The following is a 21023-nucleotide window of genomic DNA, read 5'->3' as shown; positions in this document are numbered from 1 at the left end:
TCTGTGGTTATTTACCAAGGTGATGCCGGAGGTGCTGGCAGTCCTTAGATTTAAGAAAGTAAATATTCTTGGTTACCTGGATGTTTTGTACTATGGGGAACTTCTTCAGAATCAGTCAGAGCCCAGTTGGGTACAGCCTTAGATTTTTGCAGGATTTAGGTTGGCTCATTAACTAGGAGAAATCCGCTTTAGTTCCATCCCAATGTATTGAGTTCCTGGGGTTTAATATTTCTACTAGAGAGAAGAGCTCTTTTTGCCTGAAAGGAAAATTTCTGCTATTTTTTTAATGTTTTCTCTTTTCAGAATGCAAAGAGTATATCTCTAAGAAAGGCAATGACAGTACTAGGACTCCTGATTGCCTCCTTCCCAGCAATCTAATGGGGACAGTTCCATTCAGGATTTCTACAACTATGGATTCTCAGTTCATGGAACAGGAGTATAGCATCTTATTCCACACAGCATAAAAGTTTCTCTACTATGGTGGCAAAAAAAATAAATATAAAAAGTGGTTCACCTATCTACAAGCTTTAGCAGTGTCAGAACAGATTATCCTTTCACTTCTACCAGACCTGCTGTCTCAGGGTCCAGTGCTCCATCCACATCTGGAACCTGAATGGGAGATCCTGAAATCAAAAGGATTTTCAAATGATTTGTCAGACATTAATCCAGAGCAGGAAGAAGGTAACCAGTTTGATATATCTGAAGGCCTAGAGAATTTTTAACAACTGGTGTACAGAAAGAAACCTTAATAGAGACTCCCTTACTTCAGTATTAGAATTCTTACAGTGCAGTTACAAAAAAGGTCTCAGTATTCGTACTTTTAAGGTACAAACATAGGCTCTGAGTGTATTTTTGGAGAGAACGTTAGCACAAGAGGACCTTGTGATTCGTTTTTTCCAGGCCTTGAAAAGACTAGAACTAGTGGTAAGATCCAGGGTTCCTTCTTGGGATTTGAATACGGTTCTACAGGGTCTATGCAGATCTCCATTCAAACCATTGGATCAAATCTCAGACAAATTTCTCACTTTGAAGACAATTACTACAGCAAGGAGAATAGGAGAATTGCAGGCATTGTCCATTAAGGAACCATATTGCATTATATCAGAAGATCGAGTGACTTTACGTCCTGACGCAACTTTCCTTCCGAAAGTAGTCTCTTCGTTTCATAGGAATCGGGAAATTTCCATTCTGTGAGAATCCCTCTGACAAATAAAGGAGACTCCATTGTCTAGACATCAGAAGGTGTCTCCTACATTATATAGAAAGGACTAAGTCCTGGAGAAGAACAGATGCTATTTTTACCTTTGTTTTCTGGAAAATTCAAGTGAAATAGAGCTTCAAAGACCACTTTAGCAAAATGGATTAAACCGGCTATTTCTTCTGCTTATCAGGCACAAGGAAAACCATTATCTTCTTCCATAAGAGCATACGGTATTTCAGGAGAGGAATTTCTACGTCATGGGCAGAGAGGACAGGGGCCTCTATAGATCAGATTTGCAGAGCTGCAACTTGGTCAAGCCAGAACACTTTCGTAAAGCATTATTGACTGAATGTATTACCTAGTTCAGACTTATCCTTTGGAAGGAAGGTCTTACAGGCAGTGGTCCCACCCTAGAAGCTATCTCTTGTATATCGTCTCATCCAGGGGTGCTGTCCGAGTGACGTTCTGGGAAAGACAACTTTAATTACGGTAACGTCTTTTCCAGTAGTCCAGGACAGCACCCCTACAACCCGCCCTTTTATGGGTGTAAAATATTTGTGTAAGCATCTGTGGTCCGAGTCATCTTTTATATTAACTAAGGTAGGGTTGCCATGTGGTATCTTATATAGGGCTGCCGATTGCTTATGCAAATTCTTCTCTTTTAGCTTCCTGTCCACGGTGGGGAGGGAGACAAGTCTCATCCAGGGGTGCTGTCCTCCTGACTACTGCAAAAGACGTTACCGTAAGTAAAGTTGTCTTTTCCTGTCTACAGAGAGTGACTTCTTAACATGACATAGTGACATATTGCAACAGGATCTGGATAGGATGGCTATATGGGCACATAAATGGCAGATGAATTTCAATATTGAAAAATATAAAGTCACGCATTTTGGTCGTACCAATGGTCTAGCACCATACAAAATAAACTGAATACAGATAGGGACATCCAACTTGGAGAAGGACTTAGGAGTACTCATCGACAACAAATACAAATAACAAATAATCGTATTCAATGCCAAGCCACTGCAGCTAAAGCTAATAAAATTTTGGGATGCATTAAAAGGGAAATAAAAACTTGTGATGCTAACATAATATTGCCCCTGTTTAACTCTCTAGTAAGGCCACATCTGGAATATGGAATTCAATTCGGGGCTCCACAATACAGGAAGTATTGCAGTTTTAGAGCAGGTGCAGAGACGAGCAACAAAATTGATACGAGGGATGGAAGGTCTTACTTACCAGGAAAGGTCAGATAAACTAGGTTTATTTAGTTTAGAGAAAAGATGCCTTAGAGGGGATCTGACTAAATAAACAATAAAATTAAAAGTTTGGCGGATGAGCCTTTTTGTCTCTAGGCCTTCTCAAAGGACTAGAGGACATGATCTGCGCATGGAGGAAAACATTTCAGCCATTTATTTAGGAAAGGGTTCTTTACAGTAAGACTGATTAAGATGTGGAATGTATTGCCACAGGAAGTGGTTATGGCAAATTCTATATCTGCATTTAAAAGGGGCTTAGATGCTTTCCTTGCATTGAAAGACATCCATGGCTATAATTACTAGGTAATACCCAGTTATGTTGTTCCAGGGATTTTATCTGATTGTCATCTGGAGTCGGGAAGGAATTTTTTTCCCTTTTGAGGGCTAATTGGACCATGCCTTGGAAGAGTTTTTCACCTTCCTCTGGATCAACAGAGATATGTGAGGGAGCAGGCTAGTGTTGTACTTTGTTTTCTGGTTGAACTTGATGGACGTACAGTGGTGTGAAAAACTATTTTCCCCCTTCCTGATTTCTTATTCTTTTGCATGTTTGTCACACTTAAATGTTTCTGCTCATCAAAAACCGTTAACTATTAGTCAAAGATAACATAATTGAACACAAAATGCAGTTTTAAATGATGGTTTTTATTTTTTAGTGAGGAAAAAAACTCAAAACCTACATGGCCCTGTGTGAAAAAGTGATTGCCCCCCCTTGTTAAAAAATAACTTAACTGTGGTTTATCACACCTGAGTTCAATTTCTGTAGTCACCCCCAGGCCTGATTACTGCCACACCTGTTTCAATCAAGAAATCACTTAAATAGGAGCTATCTGACACAGAGAAGTAGACCAAAAGCACCTCAAAAGCTAGACATCAAGCCAAGATCCAAATAATTCAGGAACAAATGAGAACAAAAGTACTGTAATTGAAATCTATCAGTCTGGTAAAGGTTATAAAGCCATTTCTAAAGCTTTGGGACTCCAGCAAACCACAGTGAGAGACATTCTCCACAAATGGCAAAAACATGGAACAGTGATGAACCTTCCCAGGAGTGGCTGGCTGACCAAAATTACCCCAAGAACGCAGAGAAAACTCATCCGAGAGGCCACAAAAGACCCCAGGACAACATCTAAAGAACTGCAGGCCTCACTTGCCTCAGTTAAGGTCAGTGTTCAGAACTCCACCATAAGAAAGAGACTGGGCAAAAACGGCCTGCATGGCAGATATCCAAGGCGCAAACCACTTTTAAGCAAAAAGAACATTAAGGCTCGTCTCAATTTTGCTAAAAAAAATCTCAACGATTGCCAAGACTTGTGGGAAAATACCTTGTGGGCCGCTGAGACAAAAGTTGAACTTTTTGGAAGGTGCGTGTCCTGTTAAATCTGTTGTAGAAGTAACACAGCATTTCAGCAAAAGAACATCATACCAACAGTAAAATATGGTGGTGGTAGTGTGATGGTCTGGGGTTGTTTTGCTGCTTCAGGACCTGGAAGGCTTGCTGTGATAGATGGAACCATAAATTCTACTGTCTACCAAAAAATCCTGAAGGAGAATGTCCGGCCATCTGTTCGTCAACTCAAGCTGAAGCGATCTTGGGTGCTGCAGCAGGACAATTGCCCAAAAGACACCAGCAAATCTACCTCTGAATGGCTGAAGAAAAACAAAATGAAGACTTTGGAGTGGCCTAGTCAAAGCCCTGACCTGAATCCTATTGAGATGTTGTGGCATGACCTTTAAAAAGGTAGTTCATGCTGGAAAACCCTCAAATAAAGCTGAATTACAACAATTCTGCATCGATGAGTGGGCCAAAATTCCTCCAGAGCGCTGTAAAAGACTTGTTGCAAGTTATCGCAAACGCTTGATTGCAGTTATTGCTGCTAAGGGTGGCCCAACCAGTTATTAGGTTCAGGGGGCAATTTCTTTTTCACACAGGGCCATGTAGGTTTTGAGTTTTTTTTTTCTCACTAAATAATAAAAACCATCATTTAAAACTGCATTTTGTGTTCAATTATGTTATCTTTAACTAATGGTTAACGGTTTTTGATGAGCAGAAACATTTAAGTGTGACAAAAATGCATAGTTTTTCACACCACTGTATGTCTTTTTTCAACCCAAATAACTATGTAACCCTAGTGCGGTCTGGTTTACCTCCCCAGCTGCCTAATCGGTGGTTTCTTTTTGCGCATATCATTCCGCATTTACACTTTCATATATCTTGATTCTGACATACTACACTATTGTGGGCTTTTGATCTCCCCAAAAATTGTGTAGGAAAGCTCTCATACTACATAAAAGTAGTCAAATGGGGATATCAAAATTTAGATGCGTGGACTTAAAGGTGGCCATACGCGTAATGATTTTCTCTCATCGATACCCGGAAGATTAGATCTGTTGGAAATTGATGCCCCAAACAATACTTGATTGGTGGATTGAATCAGTCAATCGCACTGGACCGAGAGAATTCCAACACTTTGTTTGTAGTGCTTTTCAGTTGCAGCCACTAAGGGCACACTCAGTAGGCCACCCTGCAGTGTTAAGAGATGGGCACAAGGACTTCTTACTGATTTGGAAGAGCCGAGGTTCGGACCCTGGTCTCCTATACCAGAGGCGGAGCCCTTAAAAAGTACACTATCCAGCCATTGCTGTTGATTGTTTGGCGGCAGGTTGATTCGGGACAACTAATATGCAAAATGTTTTCAACAACTTTCACTCGCCTGTCCTTTTGGCGTGTGTTCTCTCCTTGCTGCTCGAACCACTACTCCCTCCATCGCCAGTGTCCCGTGACACACTAAAAGCCTGGCGTGTACTATCATGTAACATTTGGACTCTAGTGTTTGTCACAGGAGACGGGCAATGGAGAGAAGAGACAGGAAGGAGTCATGAGGATTTCATGGAGGAATCTTTTGAAAATCTGTGTACAGTGAGAGGGATCGATCTTGTCAAATCTTGTGGCCATCTGTCAGTGTATGGCCACCTTAAAGGAAACCTGAGATGGGCTGGATAGAAAAAAATGATACATACCTGGGGCTTCCCCCAGGCTGATCGCTCTCACCATCGTCCTGCGCCATCCTTTGCAATTTGCCCCAGAATGTCCTTCGGTCTGGGGCTGACTGCACGTGCTGCCTGGCCGCAAACGTTACCCCGTTGCCGGGAGCGCTCTGCATCGACTGGCCCGAATTGAAGGACTTTCCAGAGCGCATTGCAGAGGACCCGGATGTTGATAAAGCAATCAGCCTAAAGGGGCCTGGAGGATGCCCCAGTTGTCTGTTTTTCTATCCCCTGTCTTGGGTATGCTTTAAAGAACAAGCGACACCCAGTCTAACCTAGAAATAAAACACATATATAAGTAGATAAATACTACTTCTACTTACATAACAGATGTATTGTGCTATTCCCATAATGATTCCTGTGAATTTTATAAAGGGAAAAACAGAAAATCCTGTTCTATGCAGTGACCATCTTGCCAAGCTAATGCTGACATCACCTCCTCCCTGACTCTTGCTTTCCCCCCCTCCCTTCTCTTGCTCATTGTGTATTCATTAGCTGCCCTCCTCCGAGTCTTCAGACACTCCCACTGAGGTGTATACTAACAACTCCACTGTCTTTTTTTAATTTACACATCCAATCACTGAGTCACCTCAGCCTTGCTTGTAAACACAAGTAATCAGAGCAGCAGCTAGGCAGGGAAATAAATGGAAGAGGAGGAATATATTATAGATAAAAAGAACTCCCAGCATTCAAAAAAAGTTTTGCAATTTTACGAATGCAGGATTAGCATCTTTATTACTTGATACACTCAGACCAGTTGCTTTTGAAATTTGATTTTTATGGTGACAATACCGCTTTAAGGGGTATTCTCAAGTGAGCCCTTAAACTCAAACTAGCAAGCCCATGTCTAAATACATCTCTCAATTCTCAATTTCTCAATTCTATTTTTAATGCTAAGGATAACCACCTGGATCCCTAATTTTTCTTAACTCTTTGAAGCCATTGTTTGAGGGACCAAATCTAAAAAAAATTTAAAATCTGAGGTCAAGGCTCCCTGAGCACATTCTACAAGTGAGTGAGGATCAGAGAGAGAGAAGTGGAAGTTGTGCATGAAACCGTAGAGAATCCAGAGAGAAGACGCCTCCTGAAACCAGTTCGGGAAGAAATTCAGAGGAAAGGAGGGACATATAGATGGGATTTCCCTCTCAGTTTAATTGCTACAGTTAATAATGAATCCAAAATCCTGAGGGATGGGGAATCTCTGACCCCCTTTCTGGAAGATCTGGGGCTATCCCATATACTGATTGCTGGCTGGGAGGAATTCCTAGGTTAAAATATATGGAGATGTCCTTTAAATCGTTACCACAAGACGTGGGGGATTGGGTTTCCGAGATTCTGGCTCCTCAATGGTAATCCCAAGAGAATTACTAAGAGGGGTACCTGGAAATAAGGGCCAACCAAAAAAATGTGTGAGTTGGGTCCTTCCAGATATGGATATACGACGGATGTATGTGGTATGAATGTGTTGTGCCTAAATGAAGTTTGTCAGTCGATCATTAATATTGTACATGTAGAAATTACTATATTCCTAGGCTGGGCTACCCAACGATGGCCAAAACTAATTTTGAAGAATTTTGTATTAATAAAATGAATAAAATTACATTTGAATCTAATATATAATTAATCTAATGTAAAAGGGGCTAACTCGGGGTGTAAAAGAGGAAGAATTATTGAGGAATTGGTACGTAAAAAGGTAGATATGGGATTTATCCAAGACACTCATTTTAAAACTAATAAACTGCCCAAATTTGATAAGATATAAAAAATGGGCTATTAATTCAAATAATCAGAAAAAGGCTTGGGGGGGGGGGGGGGGGGGGTGGCGGCGATTGTTTTTAGTTGTAAACTGGCTGTGGCAATTGATGAGGTGATTAAAGATGAAGATGCAAGAGAAGGATGTATTAATGGTATAAAATTTACCTTAGGTAATTTATATGCACCGAATGTGAATCAAGTGAATTTTATAATAAACTTTCTGGTGAAGGTGAAGAAAGTGGCAATAGGAATGATAAGTATTGGAGGAGACTTTAATGTAGCTATTGATCCAAGCTATGATACTTCAAGGGGAGGGAGCTGTATATCAGACAAGGAACTTGAAAGGTTGACGGATAGAATCAAAATATTAGAATTGGTAGACCTATGGAGACTGCGGAATATACAGGTGAGAGACTATACATTTGCTTCCAATAGGCATGGGACCGCCTCCAGGATCGACTTCTTTTTAATACCCCAGAAGGACATTGGGAGAGTGGGGGGGACTGAAATCGGCCTTATAACATACTCCGATCATGCTCCAATCTGGCTGACTATGGAAGTGGGACAAGAGCCCGCTAGATAGACTGTGGAGATTGGACTCGACATTACTTGAGGATGAAGAGGTTAAAAAGAAACTGTCGGCGAGTATAAAGGAGTTTCTGGCATATAATGTCATCAGAGATCTCCCCAATTACACTATGGGATACCCTTAACCCCCCTGGCGGTTTAATTCCTGCGTCTGCGAGGCCGCGGCAGGGTTTTTTCACTTTGTTAGCATGTAGCTAGCCTAGCGCTAGCTACATGCTTCCCCCCTCCCCCCCTTCCCTGCGGCATCCCCCCGTATGTTCCGATCGCCGCCGGCGACGCTTGCCCATAAATTCTGAACGGGATTTCCTTGAGGGCTTCCCCCGTCGCCATGGCGACAAACGGAGTGATGTCATGATGTCACAGGGAGTACCGATCCACCCCATAGCGCAGCCTGGCGGCGATTGGCCAGGCTGCGCAAGGGGTATGCGGTGAGGGGCCCTGTATCCGCGGCGGGTAGCGGCGCATCGGCGGCAGGCGGCGGCGATCAGACCAAACACGCAGCTAGCAGAGTGCTAGCTGCATGTTTGAAAAAAAAATTATGTAAATCGGCCTAGCAGGGCCTGAGCGGCACCCTCCGGCGGCTTACCGCTAAGGAGGTTAAATGTGCCATAAGAGGTACGTTGATTGCAATTAAGAGTACTCAGATCAAAGAAAAAAAAACTTAAGATAGTCTGATCACACAACTGGAAGAGGCAAATAAAGTATTGAATATCTGCCCCTCGATTGAAAATACAATAAAGTTTAACAATATTAAGATAAAGCTTAATCAAGTTTTAGATAAAAGATGTGAACACGATTATAAAAAAAAAGTTAATCTTTAAAAAAAATATTAATAGATCGAGTAAGTTCATGGCAGAATATTTAAGGAAGGGGAATAAGAAAAATTTCATTGAAAAGATTCGGGATGATGGTGGGAACCTTCATACTAAGAGTGAAGAGATTAGTGCAATTTTTACCGACTATTATGAAAAACTATATTATCTAGAAAATGATTCGACCCTAGAGCCGAATGTTTTTCTTGAAAAGGTAGGATTACCAGTAATTAATTAGGATATGCGGTCGATGCTGGAGGCACCCATTGCTGAATCAGAATTCAAAGAAACAGTCTTAAAATTAAAAAAAGGCAAGAGCCCAGGCCCAGATGGGTACACAGCTGATTTCTACCAAACAGTCTGGGAAGATCTGGCCCCTATATGCTGCAGTCTAGTAAATTTTGAAGACTCCGAAGTCACCTTCTCCAGAGAGTCAAACAAACCTCTTATAACATTGATACCGAAAGAGGGGAAATCTATTGACAAATGCAGCCAGTATAGACCAATTTCCCTAATTAATGTAGACGTTAAAATATACTCCAAAATATTGGCAACAAGATTGGAAAATACTGTGGAACAGTTATTGGGTAAACAACAAATTGGTTTTAGAAAAAAAAGATTAATGCAAGAAAATGTCTACGCGGCTGTTGGTTTTATGCACGAGTGTAAAAAGGGGAAAAAAGAGGGTATTTTGGTAACAGTGGATGTAGAGAAAGCCTTTGATCGAATATCAAGAGATTTTCTATTTAGTACTTTAGGAAAATTTGGGATAGAAACTTCCTTTATCTCTTGAATTAAGAAACTTTACGGAAATCAATACTTGTGCATAAGGCTGAATTGCTGGGTGGCAAAATAATTTAAATTAGAGAATGGAGTGAGACAGGGTTGCCCGCTGTCCCCCTTCCTTTTTAATCTTGGTCTGGAACCGGTAATTAAATTAATTCAAAAGGAGAAGCTTATAAAAGGTATACCTATGAAGGATTATGAGCTTAAACTTCTGGCTTATGCAGACGATCTACTGCTGACATTGTTAAATCCCTCAGTGTCCCTTCATAGAGCTTTGGAAATACTTGATGAATTTAGTAAGTTTGCTAATTTTAGAATCAATGGGGGGAAAACTATATTGAATATCGGATGTTCCGAAACAACAAAATCTATATTACAGAAAACTGACCATCTGGCCTGGTGTAAAAGATCAATTAAATATTTGGGAATTGAATTGTGTAGTGACTACAGGGATCTATACAACGTTAACTTCCCCAAGCTAATTACGGATTGTAAATCTATATTGAGATCGGCTGACCGCCCGTGTTTTGGAGCATTAGCCAGGGTAGACCTCATTAAGATGCTGGTTTTGCCAAAGATACTTTACGTTCTACAGTGTTTGCCAATTGCCCTTCCGAAAAGATGGTTTCAAGAATGGAGAAGTGTTTTTCAAAATTTTATATGGGCAAATAAAAAACATAGGGTAGCTTATGATCCGATGAGAGGGAAAAAGCTGGGAGGATTGGGGGCCCCAGATATATTGGGCTTTTATAAATGCATCCATATTACAAGAATAGTAGGATGGTGCTGCCCAACTGCCCGTGAAAGAATTTGGATAAAGGTAGAACAGGAAGAGGTAAACCTAGAAACTGTAAATACATGGATACTAGATAACATTAAGAGCATTATTGGTTAAAACTTCACACCCTATTATTAACCACTTTGTCCTCCTTGACGTATAAAAACGTCGAGGACACGCGCGCTCCCGCGGCCGATCGCGCGTGTGCACGCGCGCTCCCGCGGCCGATCGCGCGTGTGCACGCGCGCTCCCGCGGCCGATCGCGCGTGTGCACGCGCACTCCCGCGGCCGATCGCGCGTGTGCACGCGCACTCCCGCGGCCGATCGCGCGTGTGCACGCGCACTCCCGCGGCCGATCGCGCGTGTGCACGCGCACTCCCGCGGCCGATCGCGCGTGTGCACGCGCACTCCCGGCCGCGGAGTCGGTAGCCACGGAATCAATTTATTGGGCTATGGAGCCCGATCATTGATTCCTCTCCCCCGCTGAAAAAGCGACAGCTTCTCTCGGAAGCTTCGCTCTTTCTGAAGCTTTGTCCCTCTAAGCGTACATTGTACGCTTAGAGTGACGTCATGTAAAAAAAATCGAGATTGCCATCTTGTGGCCAAAAAGTAAAACTACAAGTAAATTCCCAAAAACATTACAATACACCAATATTTCCCCAAATAAAACACTTTTATATCCCACCCTCCCAAAAATGCCCACATAAAATGTTTAATAAAAAAAAAACAAAAAAAAAATACTATAAAAAAAACCCATAAATATTTACCTAAGGGTCTAAACTTTTTAAATATCTATGTAAAGATGAAATATTTCTCTTTTTTTTTTTTTATAAGCTTGTAAATAGTGATGTATGCAAAACGGAAAAATGCTCTTTTATATCCAAATAAAATATTGTCGCGATACATTGTGATAGGGACATAATTTAAATGGTGAAATAACCGTGACAAATGGGCAATAACAATACGTGGGTTTTAATTATGGAGGCATGTATTATTTTAAAACTATAATGGCCGAAAACTGACAAATGAATTTTTTCATTTTTTTTCTTATTCTTCCTGTTAAAATGCATTTACAGTAAAGTGGCTCTTAGCAAAATGTACCCCCCCCCCCCCCAAAGAAAGCCTAATTGGTGGCGGAAAAAACAAGATATAGATCAGTTCATTGTGATAAGTAGTGATAAAGTTATAGGCTAATGAATGGGAGGTGAACATGGCTCGGATGCATAAGCTAAAAACGACTGAGATGTTAAGTGGTTAAACCAACTCTTAGAACATTATATGGAATGCTAACAAGATGGACTATTGACTATGGAGCTTCCCAATTAGTCACACTTAGAAAAAATAAGGATTTCCCGCCTGCATTGGATAAGGATTGGTTTAGAGTCAATAATGTCAGCCCTGACATTAGACTTTTAGATATCCAAGGTAACATGGACTTAAAAATAACTGGGGTATTGGGTACCAACTGGGAGATAACACCTTGGGCTAAATTGCAAATCAGCAATTTTATTACAAAGTTAGAAAAAAGGGTATTAGTAAAAAATTAAAAATAATTGAACGATGGGTCGCCATGAGGGAGCAACCAGAAAAGTTTTTATCTAAATGCTATAAATTTATGCAAGATAACACTTGTGACAGATTTACAAAATGGCGAGAAAAATGGGAGGAAGATCTGAGAGTCCCTTTAGATGAGCATAGGTGGAATCAGGTGACTCATATAATTTGGAAATACCCTTTTAGAAAACTACAATGGACTCAATACAAAACCGTGGCCAGATGGTATTTTACACCAGCCAAGATGGCAAGGTTTTCAGGGAACCAAAAGAATCAATGTTGGCAGTGTGATCAGGGGGGTGCCGATGAGATAGATATGTGGTGGAGCTGCCCGGTGGTAAGAGGACTATAGGGAGAACTAGAGGTCTTTTGGGGTAAGTATTTGGGAAAATGTATCCAGATCGATCAAATGGAGGCAATTTTTGGCGTTGTTGACTCTGAAAGTAATACGATAGTAAAAGATTTGAGAGAAATTGGGCCATTGGTTGCCGGTAATATTATAGCTAAGAATGAAGGTATAGATGGGTTTGTATGTGTAGTAGGATTTATGGGGGGGGGGGGGGGGGGGGTTGTATCGGTCTGAACATGAGGATCGGGTTGTATAAGAATATCTGTGTTTGGTTTGTATATATTTTGGAACGTTAATATGCATTTACTATATATGGATAAAATGAAATAAAGTATATAAAGAGTGTCGAACTATGATGCAAACTGATATACCAGACATAAAGAGGTTTGCGATGAAGCCTATTTGCTGAGTCTGGTAGCATAGATACCGAGCTGAGTTCGATAATGGGAAAAAAGTGTGCCTTCTCTTCTGGAATAGTTCATGTTTTCTCTTTAGAAAGGTGGATTTTATTACATTTCCAAGCTATATGCAGGATACCTCCATGAACATCACACCTTCAGCACATATCTTGAATCTCAGGAAAAATGTTATCTATTTGTGAGGATATAAATTGAGTGAGGATATAAATAATTTCCATTTTTGTACTTTTTGTTTTAGGTTATGATCGATATCTTAACAAATATATCAATGTAAAGAAGGGAGGCATTGGAGGAATTGCTATGATGGCTTTTGCCTATGTAGTCTTCAGTTATGCCATTCAATATGACCATATCAGTAAGTAGAGCTCTTTAGACATAATAGAAGCTTAGTGCTCTATATGCACCTATATTACCAGATGAATCCTGTAAATTACCAGATGTAACTGAACACTTAGCAACACACACACATACAGTGCATCCAGAATGTATTCACAGCGCATCACTTTTTCCACATTTTGTTATGCCTCCTTATTCCAAAATGGATTCAATTCATTTTTTCCTCAGAATTCTACACAAAACACCCCAGAATGACAACATGAAAAGAAGTTTGTTTGAGGTTAGGGCAAATGTATTTAAAAATAAAATGAGAGCACATGTACATCAGTATTCCCATTTCTCTATGCAGCACCTCTAAAGCTTCATCAGGTTGGATGGGAAGTGTCAGTGCACAGCCATGATATTTCCAGAGATGGTCAATCAGATTCAAGTTTGGGCTCTGGCTGGGACACTCAAGGACATTCACCAAGTTGTACTGAAGCCACTCTTTTGATATCTTTGCTTTGTGCTTAGGGTCGTTGTCCTGCTGAAAGTTGAACCATCGCCCTAGTCTGAGTTAAGGAGCGCTCTAGAGCAGGTTTTAATCCAGAATGTCTCTGTACATTGCTACAGTCATCTTTCCCTTTATCCTGATAGGTCTCCCAGTGTCTGCTGCTGAAAAACATCCCCATAGCATGATGATGCTGCCACCACCATGCTTCTCTGTGGGGAAGGTATTGGCCTGCTGATGATGGTGCTTGGTTTCCTCCAAACATGCCTCCTGGCATTCACACCAAAGAGTTCAATCTTTGTCTCATCAGACCAGAGGATTTTGTTCCTCATGGTCTGAGAGTTCTTTACATGACTTTTGGCGAACTTCAAGCAGGGTGCCATATGACTTTTATTAAGGAGTGGCTTCTGTCTGGCCACTCTACCATACAGGCCTTATTGGGGGATTGCAGCAGACATGTTTGTCCATCTGCAAGGTTCTCTCTCCACAGAGGCCCTCTGGAGCTCTGAGAGATTGACCATCAGGTTCTTGGTCACCTCCCAGTCTAAGGCCCCCCCCCCCCCCCCCGATTGCTCAGCTTAGATTGCTTGGCTGGCCAGCTCTAGGAAGTGTCCTGATAGTTTTGTACTCCTTCCACTTACGGTTGATGGTGGCCAATGTGCTCATTGGGACCTTCAAAGCAGCAGAAATGTTTCTGTAACCTTTCCCAGATTTCAATCCAGAGATAATCCTGTCTATGAAGTCTACAGACAATTCCTTTTGACTTCATGCATGGTTTGTTTTCTGACATAACCTGTCAACTGTGGGACCTTATATAGACGTGGTGTAGCAGATAGCGCTCTAGCTTTGCAGCGCTGGGTCCCCAGTTAGAAACCTAGCCAAGTCAACATTTGTTTGTATGTATGTTCTCCCTGTGTCTGCGTGGGTTTCCTCTGGGCACACCGGTCCCCTCCCCCCCCCCCCCCCCCCCCAAAAAAAAACCAACAACCTTACAGACAAGTTAATTGGCTTCCCCCTGAAATTGGCTCTAGACTACAATACATACACTAAACGATACATACATAGACATATATGACTATGGTAGGGACTAGATTGTAAGCCCCTCTGAGGGACAGTTAGTGGCAAGACAATATACTCTGTACAGCGCAGCGTAATATATCGGCGCTATATAAATTAACAGACGTATGCCTTTCTAAATCGTGTCCAATCCACTAAATTTACCACAGGTGGCCTACAGTTAAGCTGCAGTAACATCTCAAGGATGATCAGGAAAAACGAAATGTACCATAACTCAGTTTTGAGCTTCATGGCAAAGGCTGTGAATACTTATCTATGTGCGCTTTCTGAATTTTATTAAAAAAAAAAAAAAAATTTGCAGAAATTTCAAGTAAACTTTTCCAGGTTGTCATTATGGAGTGTGTGTATGTGTAGAATGCTGAGGAAAAATTAACTCAATGTGTTTTGAAATAACGCTGTAACATAATATGGAAACAGTGATGCGCTGTGAATACTTTCCCAATGCACTGCATATATTTAATTGAAAAGTGGGAATACTGCTCCGCTTACTGACCTTTGAGACCTCAAGCTTACATCAAGCTATTCATTTTGTTTCTTTGCAGTGAACATTTTCATGTATTGCCATTTTTCTTGTATAATCTGAATTCAAATTATACAGGGATATTCACATAAAACTGTGTTTAGAACTTAAATGAATAATTTCATTTACTATCTACTTTAGTATATGCATATAGGAAGTACATAATGCATATTCCTGCACATTGAGAGTCCAATGTGAAAATCGACTATGTGAAAAATGTTTTTGCTTACACAAAACAAGTGTATTTGCTCACAGTAAACTATACGGCGGGGACAACAGTGCTGACACCTTTGCAATTTTTATTCAAATAAAGCACCATTCCTTGCTGGAAACTGTTGAATTTAGAAATTGTTTGATAGTAGCAGATGTATGCAGTGTTAAAGTGTACCCGAGGTGACATGAGATAAACATGCGTATGTACAGTGCAAAACATATTAATAACCAGGCTGTTTTAGTTTTATTTTGCTGCCTGAAAGAGTTAATTTTTGGGCATGGAAGTGACAGCTTTTGTCTTGTCAGTGGCTTGTCAGGAATATAGTAAACTTCACTGATAAGCAAATTAAAGCCATACAAGTTTTCCTGTCAAAATACTTGAGGGCAGGGGAGAGCTAGGAAAAGGTGAATAGTCCATGTATTTTAGCTCTGGGACACTTAATAGGCTGCCATTGAACAGAGACAATAAAACATTCAATCTACTTTGAAAATGTTTAAATATAAAATAAAATCCTGGGGTATCTAAAAAAAAAACATTTTTAGGAATAGGAGGATAAATACTATTCATCTAATCAGCTTAACGTATATACTCGCAAGCAAGCCAAATTTTTGACCCCCCCCAAAAGTGGGCCAAAAGTTGGGGGGTCGGCTTGCTTGCGAGTCTCGTTGTTGGTGGAAGGCCGCCTCCCCTCCCGCCCCGCGTCCGCCGCTGCTATTAGCTTACTGTGCGGCTTTCTCTATTCCCCTCTCCGTCTCCCGGGCATGTAAATAGTTCACAGCAGCTCGCTCCACGGCGGCTGCTGTGTGATGATAGGAAGCTGGAGGCAGAGCGGTTTCCATAGTAGCGGCAATACACATCGCCGTTACAGGAGAGGGGAATAGAGGAAGCCGCACAGTAAGCGAATAGCGGGGGGGGGGGGGGGAGTTGGGTGAGGCGGGGGGCACTATACTAGCTATACTTGGGCACTAAACTAGCTATACCTGTCACTATACTACCTATACTGAGCACTATACTAGCTATACTGGGCACTATACTAGCTATACTGGGCACTATACTAGCTATACCTGGCACTATACTACCTATACTGAGCACTATACCACCTATACTGAGCACTATACCAGCTATACTTGGGCACTATACTAGCTATACTGGGCACTATACTAGCTATACCGGGCACTATACTAGCTATACTGGGCACTACCTACCCATACTGGCCACTATACTAACTATACTGGGACACACGGGGGGGGGGGGGGATCAGCATTTCCTACCCCCGGCTTATATGGGGGTCAATCATTTTCCCCTGGTTTTCCAGGAAAAAGTTTGGGGTCGGTTTATATGCGGGTCGGCTTGCTTGCAAGTATATACGGTATTTTCACCTCGGGTTCACGTTAAAGACAAAAATAACTGAAAAGATATTAGCTTGTTTCATACAAAAATCCTTAAATATGTACAGTAGGGACACAGTTACCAGAAATCCTGTAGAAATAAAGGTGACCCCACACACAATATAATAAAAGATCAAATTTTACAGCAATGCAATAAAAACGGTTGGTTGTACAGAACAATGTCAAAGGTCTCTTCCCCCCCGTTCATTTTTATTTCTGTCGATTCGGTGGCTAATTTCTCTGTTAAACTTTTAGAAAAATTGAATGATGTAGAATTGTCAATTTATTGATTTATAGACCATGTGTGCGATACATTGTTCAGATTTTTTTGAATATTACAATCAATCAAAAAAATAAATTTGAAATTAAAAAGTTGTATCGTGTTTGGCACCTTTGGAAGAATTAAAGTTTTAGAAAGGTGGTTTAATATTTTCTTTACTTTATAAGGAGGCTAAACTGTGATGCATTACTTGGTAAATAAGAAATGTCACGATGCATTCACCAGAAGCTGAAGATTGGCCAAAAAAATCAATATGTGCAGGTGCCATAACCTCAGCAGTTAAAGGTGCCACAAAACGTTAAACTTATTAGCGAGGTGGCAGGGGGTTGCAATCTGATAAGGCATGTAGAAGAAAAGTGACCAGCTGGTAATGGTGTCGACTAGTTCAGAATAGTCTTAATTCGAAACCTCATTCTGAATTCTTCAGATCAGAACCTAAATCTTCGTTCGTACGTACGCACCACAGGAGGGGGTGTTAACTTGACTTTTTCACCGTCTCTGTGTACTGTAATCCAAGTCTTGTTCCAGCCCACACATACTTTCTCCTTCATGAGGAAGTTTATGCGAGCTGGAACACAACATAGAGCGCAGCAACGAGTTGGTGACGAGGGTAAGTTTAGACCCCCTGCCACAATGCGCATGTGCAAAGATTCAGGCCGTGATCGGAAGAATTCAGTATGAGGTTCTGAATTTAAATATTATGAATACGTCAACACTAGCTGGTAACCTAAGAATATACAAAATGGAAAAGCCCATCATGAGTAAGTACAGGAAGGAGAATTAAATGGATGTGAATGATTAAAGGACCACTATCACAAAATTGTTTTTAAAATGCATGTAAAATAAGTGGGTTTGTTCCAGAGTAAAATTGGCTATTGATTACTTTTCTTCTATGTTGCTGTCACCTACAGTAGGTAGTAGAAATCTGACTAAACTGACAGGTTTTTGACTAATGCACCTCTTCATGGGGGATTCTGAGTATTTCATTTATTCTTTAAAAAAAATACTCCCTGGAAAGGATCTATTCCAGCACTGGGCAAACTACAGCCTGCTGGCAGCGTGTAATACGCTGGTGTGTCATGTGATGACTTGCACGTGTTGCCGTTACCATGGAGACGTGAAGCAGGAAGTGGTGAGTGCTTAAGTGTTAACCCCCGCTAATCGCCTGCTTGCAACTCTGCAGGGAGGGGGGGGGAGGGGACAAAAATGATAGGAACGCGGCCCGGGACGCGTAAAGTTTGGCCAGATCTGATCTATACAAAGATGCAGGCTGCACCCCTGCCTATTTGCACACTATTCAGCAGTTGGACTGAGCAAAGGCCGTTCATTAACCTCCCTGGCGGTAAGCCCGAGCTGAGCTCGGGCTATGCCGCCGGGAGGCACCGCTCAGGCCCCGCTGGGCCGATTTGCATAATTTTTTTTTTTGTTACACGCAGCTAGCACTTTGCTAGCTGCGTGTAACCTCCGATCGCCGCCGATCCGCCGCTATACCCGTCGCAGCCGCCCCCCCCCCCCCCCAGACCCCGTGCGCTGCCTGGCCAATCAGTGCCAGGCAGCGCCGTGGGGTGGATCGGATTCCCCTTTGACGTCATGCCGTCGGTGACGTCATCCCGCCCCGTCGCCATGGCGATGGGGGAAGCCCTCAAAGAGATCCCGTTCTTTGAACGGGATCTCTTGATCTCCGTTCGCCAGCGGCGATCGGAGGGGCTGGGGGGATGCCGCTCAGCAGCGGCTATCATGTAGCGAGACATTGTCTCGCTACATGAAAAAATTAAAAAAAGGTATTTGCTGCCCCCTGGCGGATTTTAACAAACCTCCAGGGAGGTTAAGTGCTTTTGAAAATTTAAAGAAAAACCTGAAAATCCCCATGTGTAGATGGGCTAGTCCAAAACCTGTCTGTACTGTCAGATTTGTACTACCTTGTGACAGCCAGTAATTTATAGCACATTTTACTCTCTGTCCTGTAATGTGCAGGTGAATAATAGAAAGAAGAAACCTATTTTAATACAAAAAATAAATTCAGCATTTAATTACACCTTATAGCAGACTAAAGGACAAAACGAGACAAATTTAAGGTTCCTTTTACTCTATATGCGGTCTATCACGTCGCTGGAAATGGCCACATCCTGTTGCAGGAGTAATGATAGCCCTATGGGGATATCTTATTGAACATGGTGTAGTGGGTCCTAGAATGGTAACGCACTGCATGGTGAGTATGTTTGTAGACACTAACCTATGTGTCTGTTCTCTCCCGAGAGGCTCTGTGAGCCCATAATTCTACTCCGGTAGCAGCTGCAACTAGATTAAAAGAGAACTGTAGAGAGAGGTGTATGGAGGCTGCCATATGTATTTCCATTTAAGCAATACCAGTTACTTGGCTATCCTGCTGATGCTCTGCCTCTAATACTTTCAGCCATAGACCCTGAACAAGCATGCAGCAGATCAGTGGTTTCTGACAATTTTGACAGATCTGACAAGATTAGCTGCATGCTTGTTTCTGGTGTGATTCAGCCACTACTTCAGCCAATAGACAAGCATTGCTGCTAGGAAACTGGTATTGCTTAAAAGGAAATAGAAATAGCAGCCTCCATATACCTCTCACTACAGTTCTCCTTTAAGTTGGCAACCATGGAACCAGAGGTACTTGTGTGGTACATGGGCAGTATTTCAGGTCCACCTCTCTGTCCGCACTCTAGATTGCAGCAGAACGGAACACATTTTGCAATTAGTATTCAGAATCAGAAGCAATTGCATTAGATTAGTCCAGTTTCAAGCTGCATCAAAATTGGATTAGTTAAGCACGTTTACAGCCACACTCACAGTGGTGTGTTGTGTTTCCTTGTAACAGCAGCTTTGTAACGTGGCTTACTGCACTGCACTGCAATGCACCACTTATGTAACGTTCATAGTATGGCAGGTGCATTGCAGTTTAACTGATTGCGGTATGGGAATGCACAGCATGCAGTGTGAAACCAGTAAATGCGCATGTTAAGCATATTTTTAATTGACTATGCTTTATTGTACCCGGCACAACACAAGCATAATGTGCGGCGTTGTTGTCCCTATCCGTTGCGTTCCTGCTGTCAAAGAGAACGCAGCGGCCAATGTGAACTTGGCCTTAGGAGGCATCTACACGTCCAATTTTTTGAATGGTCAATGATTAGCCAATTTTAGAGCTTCCGTGTAGTATGAACTGATTGTGTAGCTTAGCTGTCATACTACATGGAGGTGGTAAAATTGTCCAGGCAAATTTGGATGTGTATGCATCCGAAAAGAAACACTGATTAGAAACTGGGAGGGTGTTAAGTTGGTTGCTTGGATATAAATTTAATGCAATTCTCTTTCTATTACAGAACATGACCGTTGGAGAAAATACCACTAATCAAACAAGTCTGCAAATATTACATTGTGATCTTTTATTACAACTGTGTAACATTACCTGAACTATTAAACATTTCCACTTAACATCCATGTAATAAAGCAATCTAGAAAATGGCTTTGCTTGCAAGATGGGACTGCTTTCCTATTAAATAAATTAGTTTATTCATTAAAATATTCCAGGTCTGGTTTCTTGACTTGGCTGCAAGGGCATGGGGCTAATCGCCGGAAGTTGTTGCACAGAGGGTCTCAGAGTTTGAGTTAGACTTTAAACACTGCCAATGTCAGCATATCTTTTTCGAAGAACCCCATGCATAACATTTTTGTACACAGCAGAAAAGGGCAGTGCTACTTAAAGTGGATCCGAGATGAAAAACTAACTATAACAAGTAACTTGTCTATATATCTTATCTAAAGTTTAGATAGTTTACACAGCAAATCTAGTTGCAAACAGCTTTAATAGAAAATGATTATTTCTTCCTGTGATACAGTGACCGCAGCCATGTTGTTTGTAAACATTACACAGAGGCAGGCGTATCTGTATCTTGATCACTTAGCCTGTGAAAAAAACCTAATCCCCCCCCCCCCCCCCTCTGCCTCTGAAATCAATGGCTAGTAACACCTCCTCCTGCCCAGACTGAGCTCCCATGAGCCCTTGCTACTGCCAAGGCTCTCTGAAAACCTGTGGGTGGGGTTTATTTAGTTTATAGGGAATTAGAGTATTAAAACAAAAGCAAAAAAGTATTTGGCTTGAGGAATGCTCTATAAACAATAGGAAAGCTACACAATTA

At 41.6% G+C, this 21023-nt stretch overlaps 1 protein-coding gene across 1 annotated transcript in view; it reads left to right on the top strand.

Annotated features, from left to right (window-relative positions):
• Window positions 1–20409, top strand: part of ATP5MF (ATP synthase membrane subunit f) — a 49409-nt gene extending 29000 nt beyond the window's left edge. Inside the window, exons 3-4 of the mRNA XM_068244874.1 lie at window positions 12788–12904; window positions 20208–20409. Of these exons, the coding sequence (XP_068100975.1) occupies window positions 12788–12904; window positions 20208–20236 (146 nt within the window). The 3' untranslated portion in view covers window positions 20237–20409. The remainder of the gene's footprint in view (window positions 1–12787; window positions 12905–20207) is intronic.
• Window positions 20410–21023: the final 614 nt, after the last annotated feature.

This window comes from Hyperolius riggenbachi, chromosome 7 (genome assembly GCF_040937935.1).
Source record: "Hyperolius riggenbachi isolate aHypRig1 chromosome 7, aHypRig1.pri, whole genome shotgun sequence".
NCBI classification, from domain to species: Eukaryota; Metazoa; Chordata; class Amphibia; order Anura; family Hyperoliidae; genus Hyperolius; species Hyperolius riggenbachi.
The sequence above is the reverse complement of the archived record's forward strand: the minus strand, read 5'-3'. Positions and strand labels throughout refer to the sequence as shown.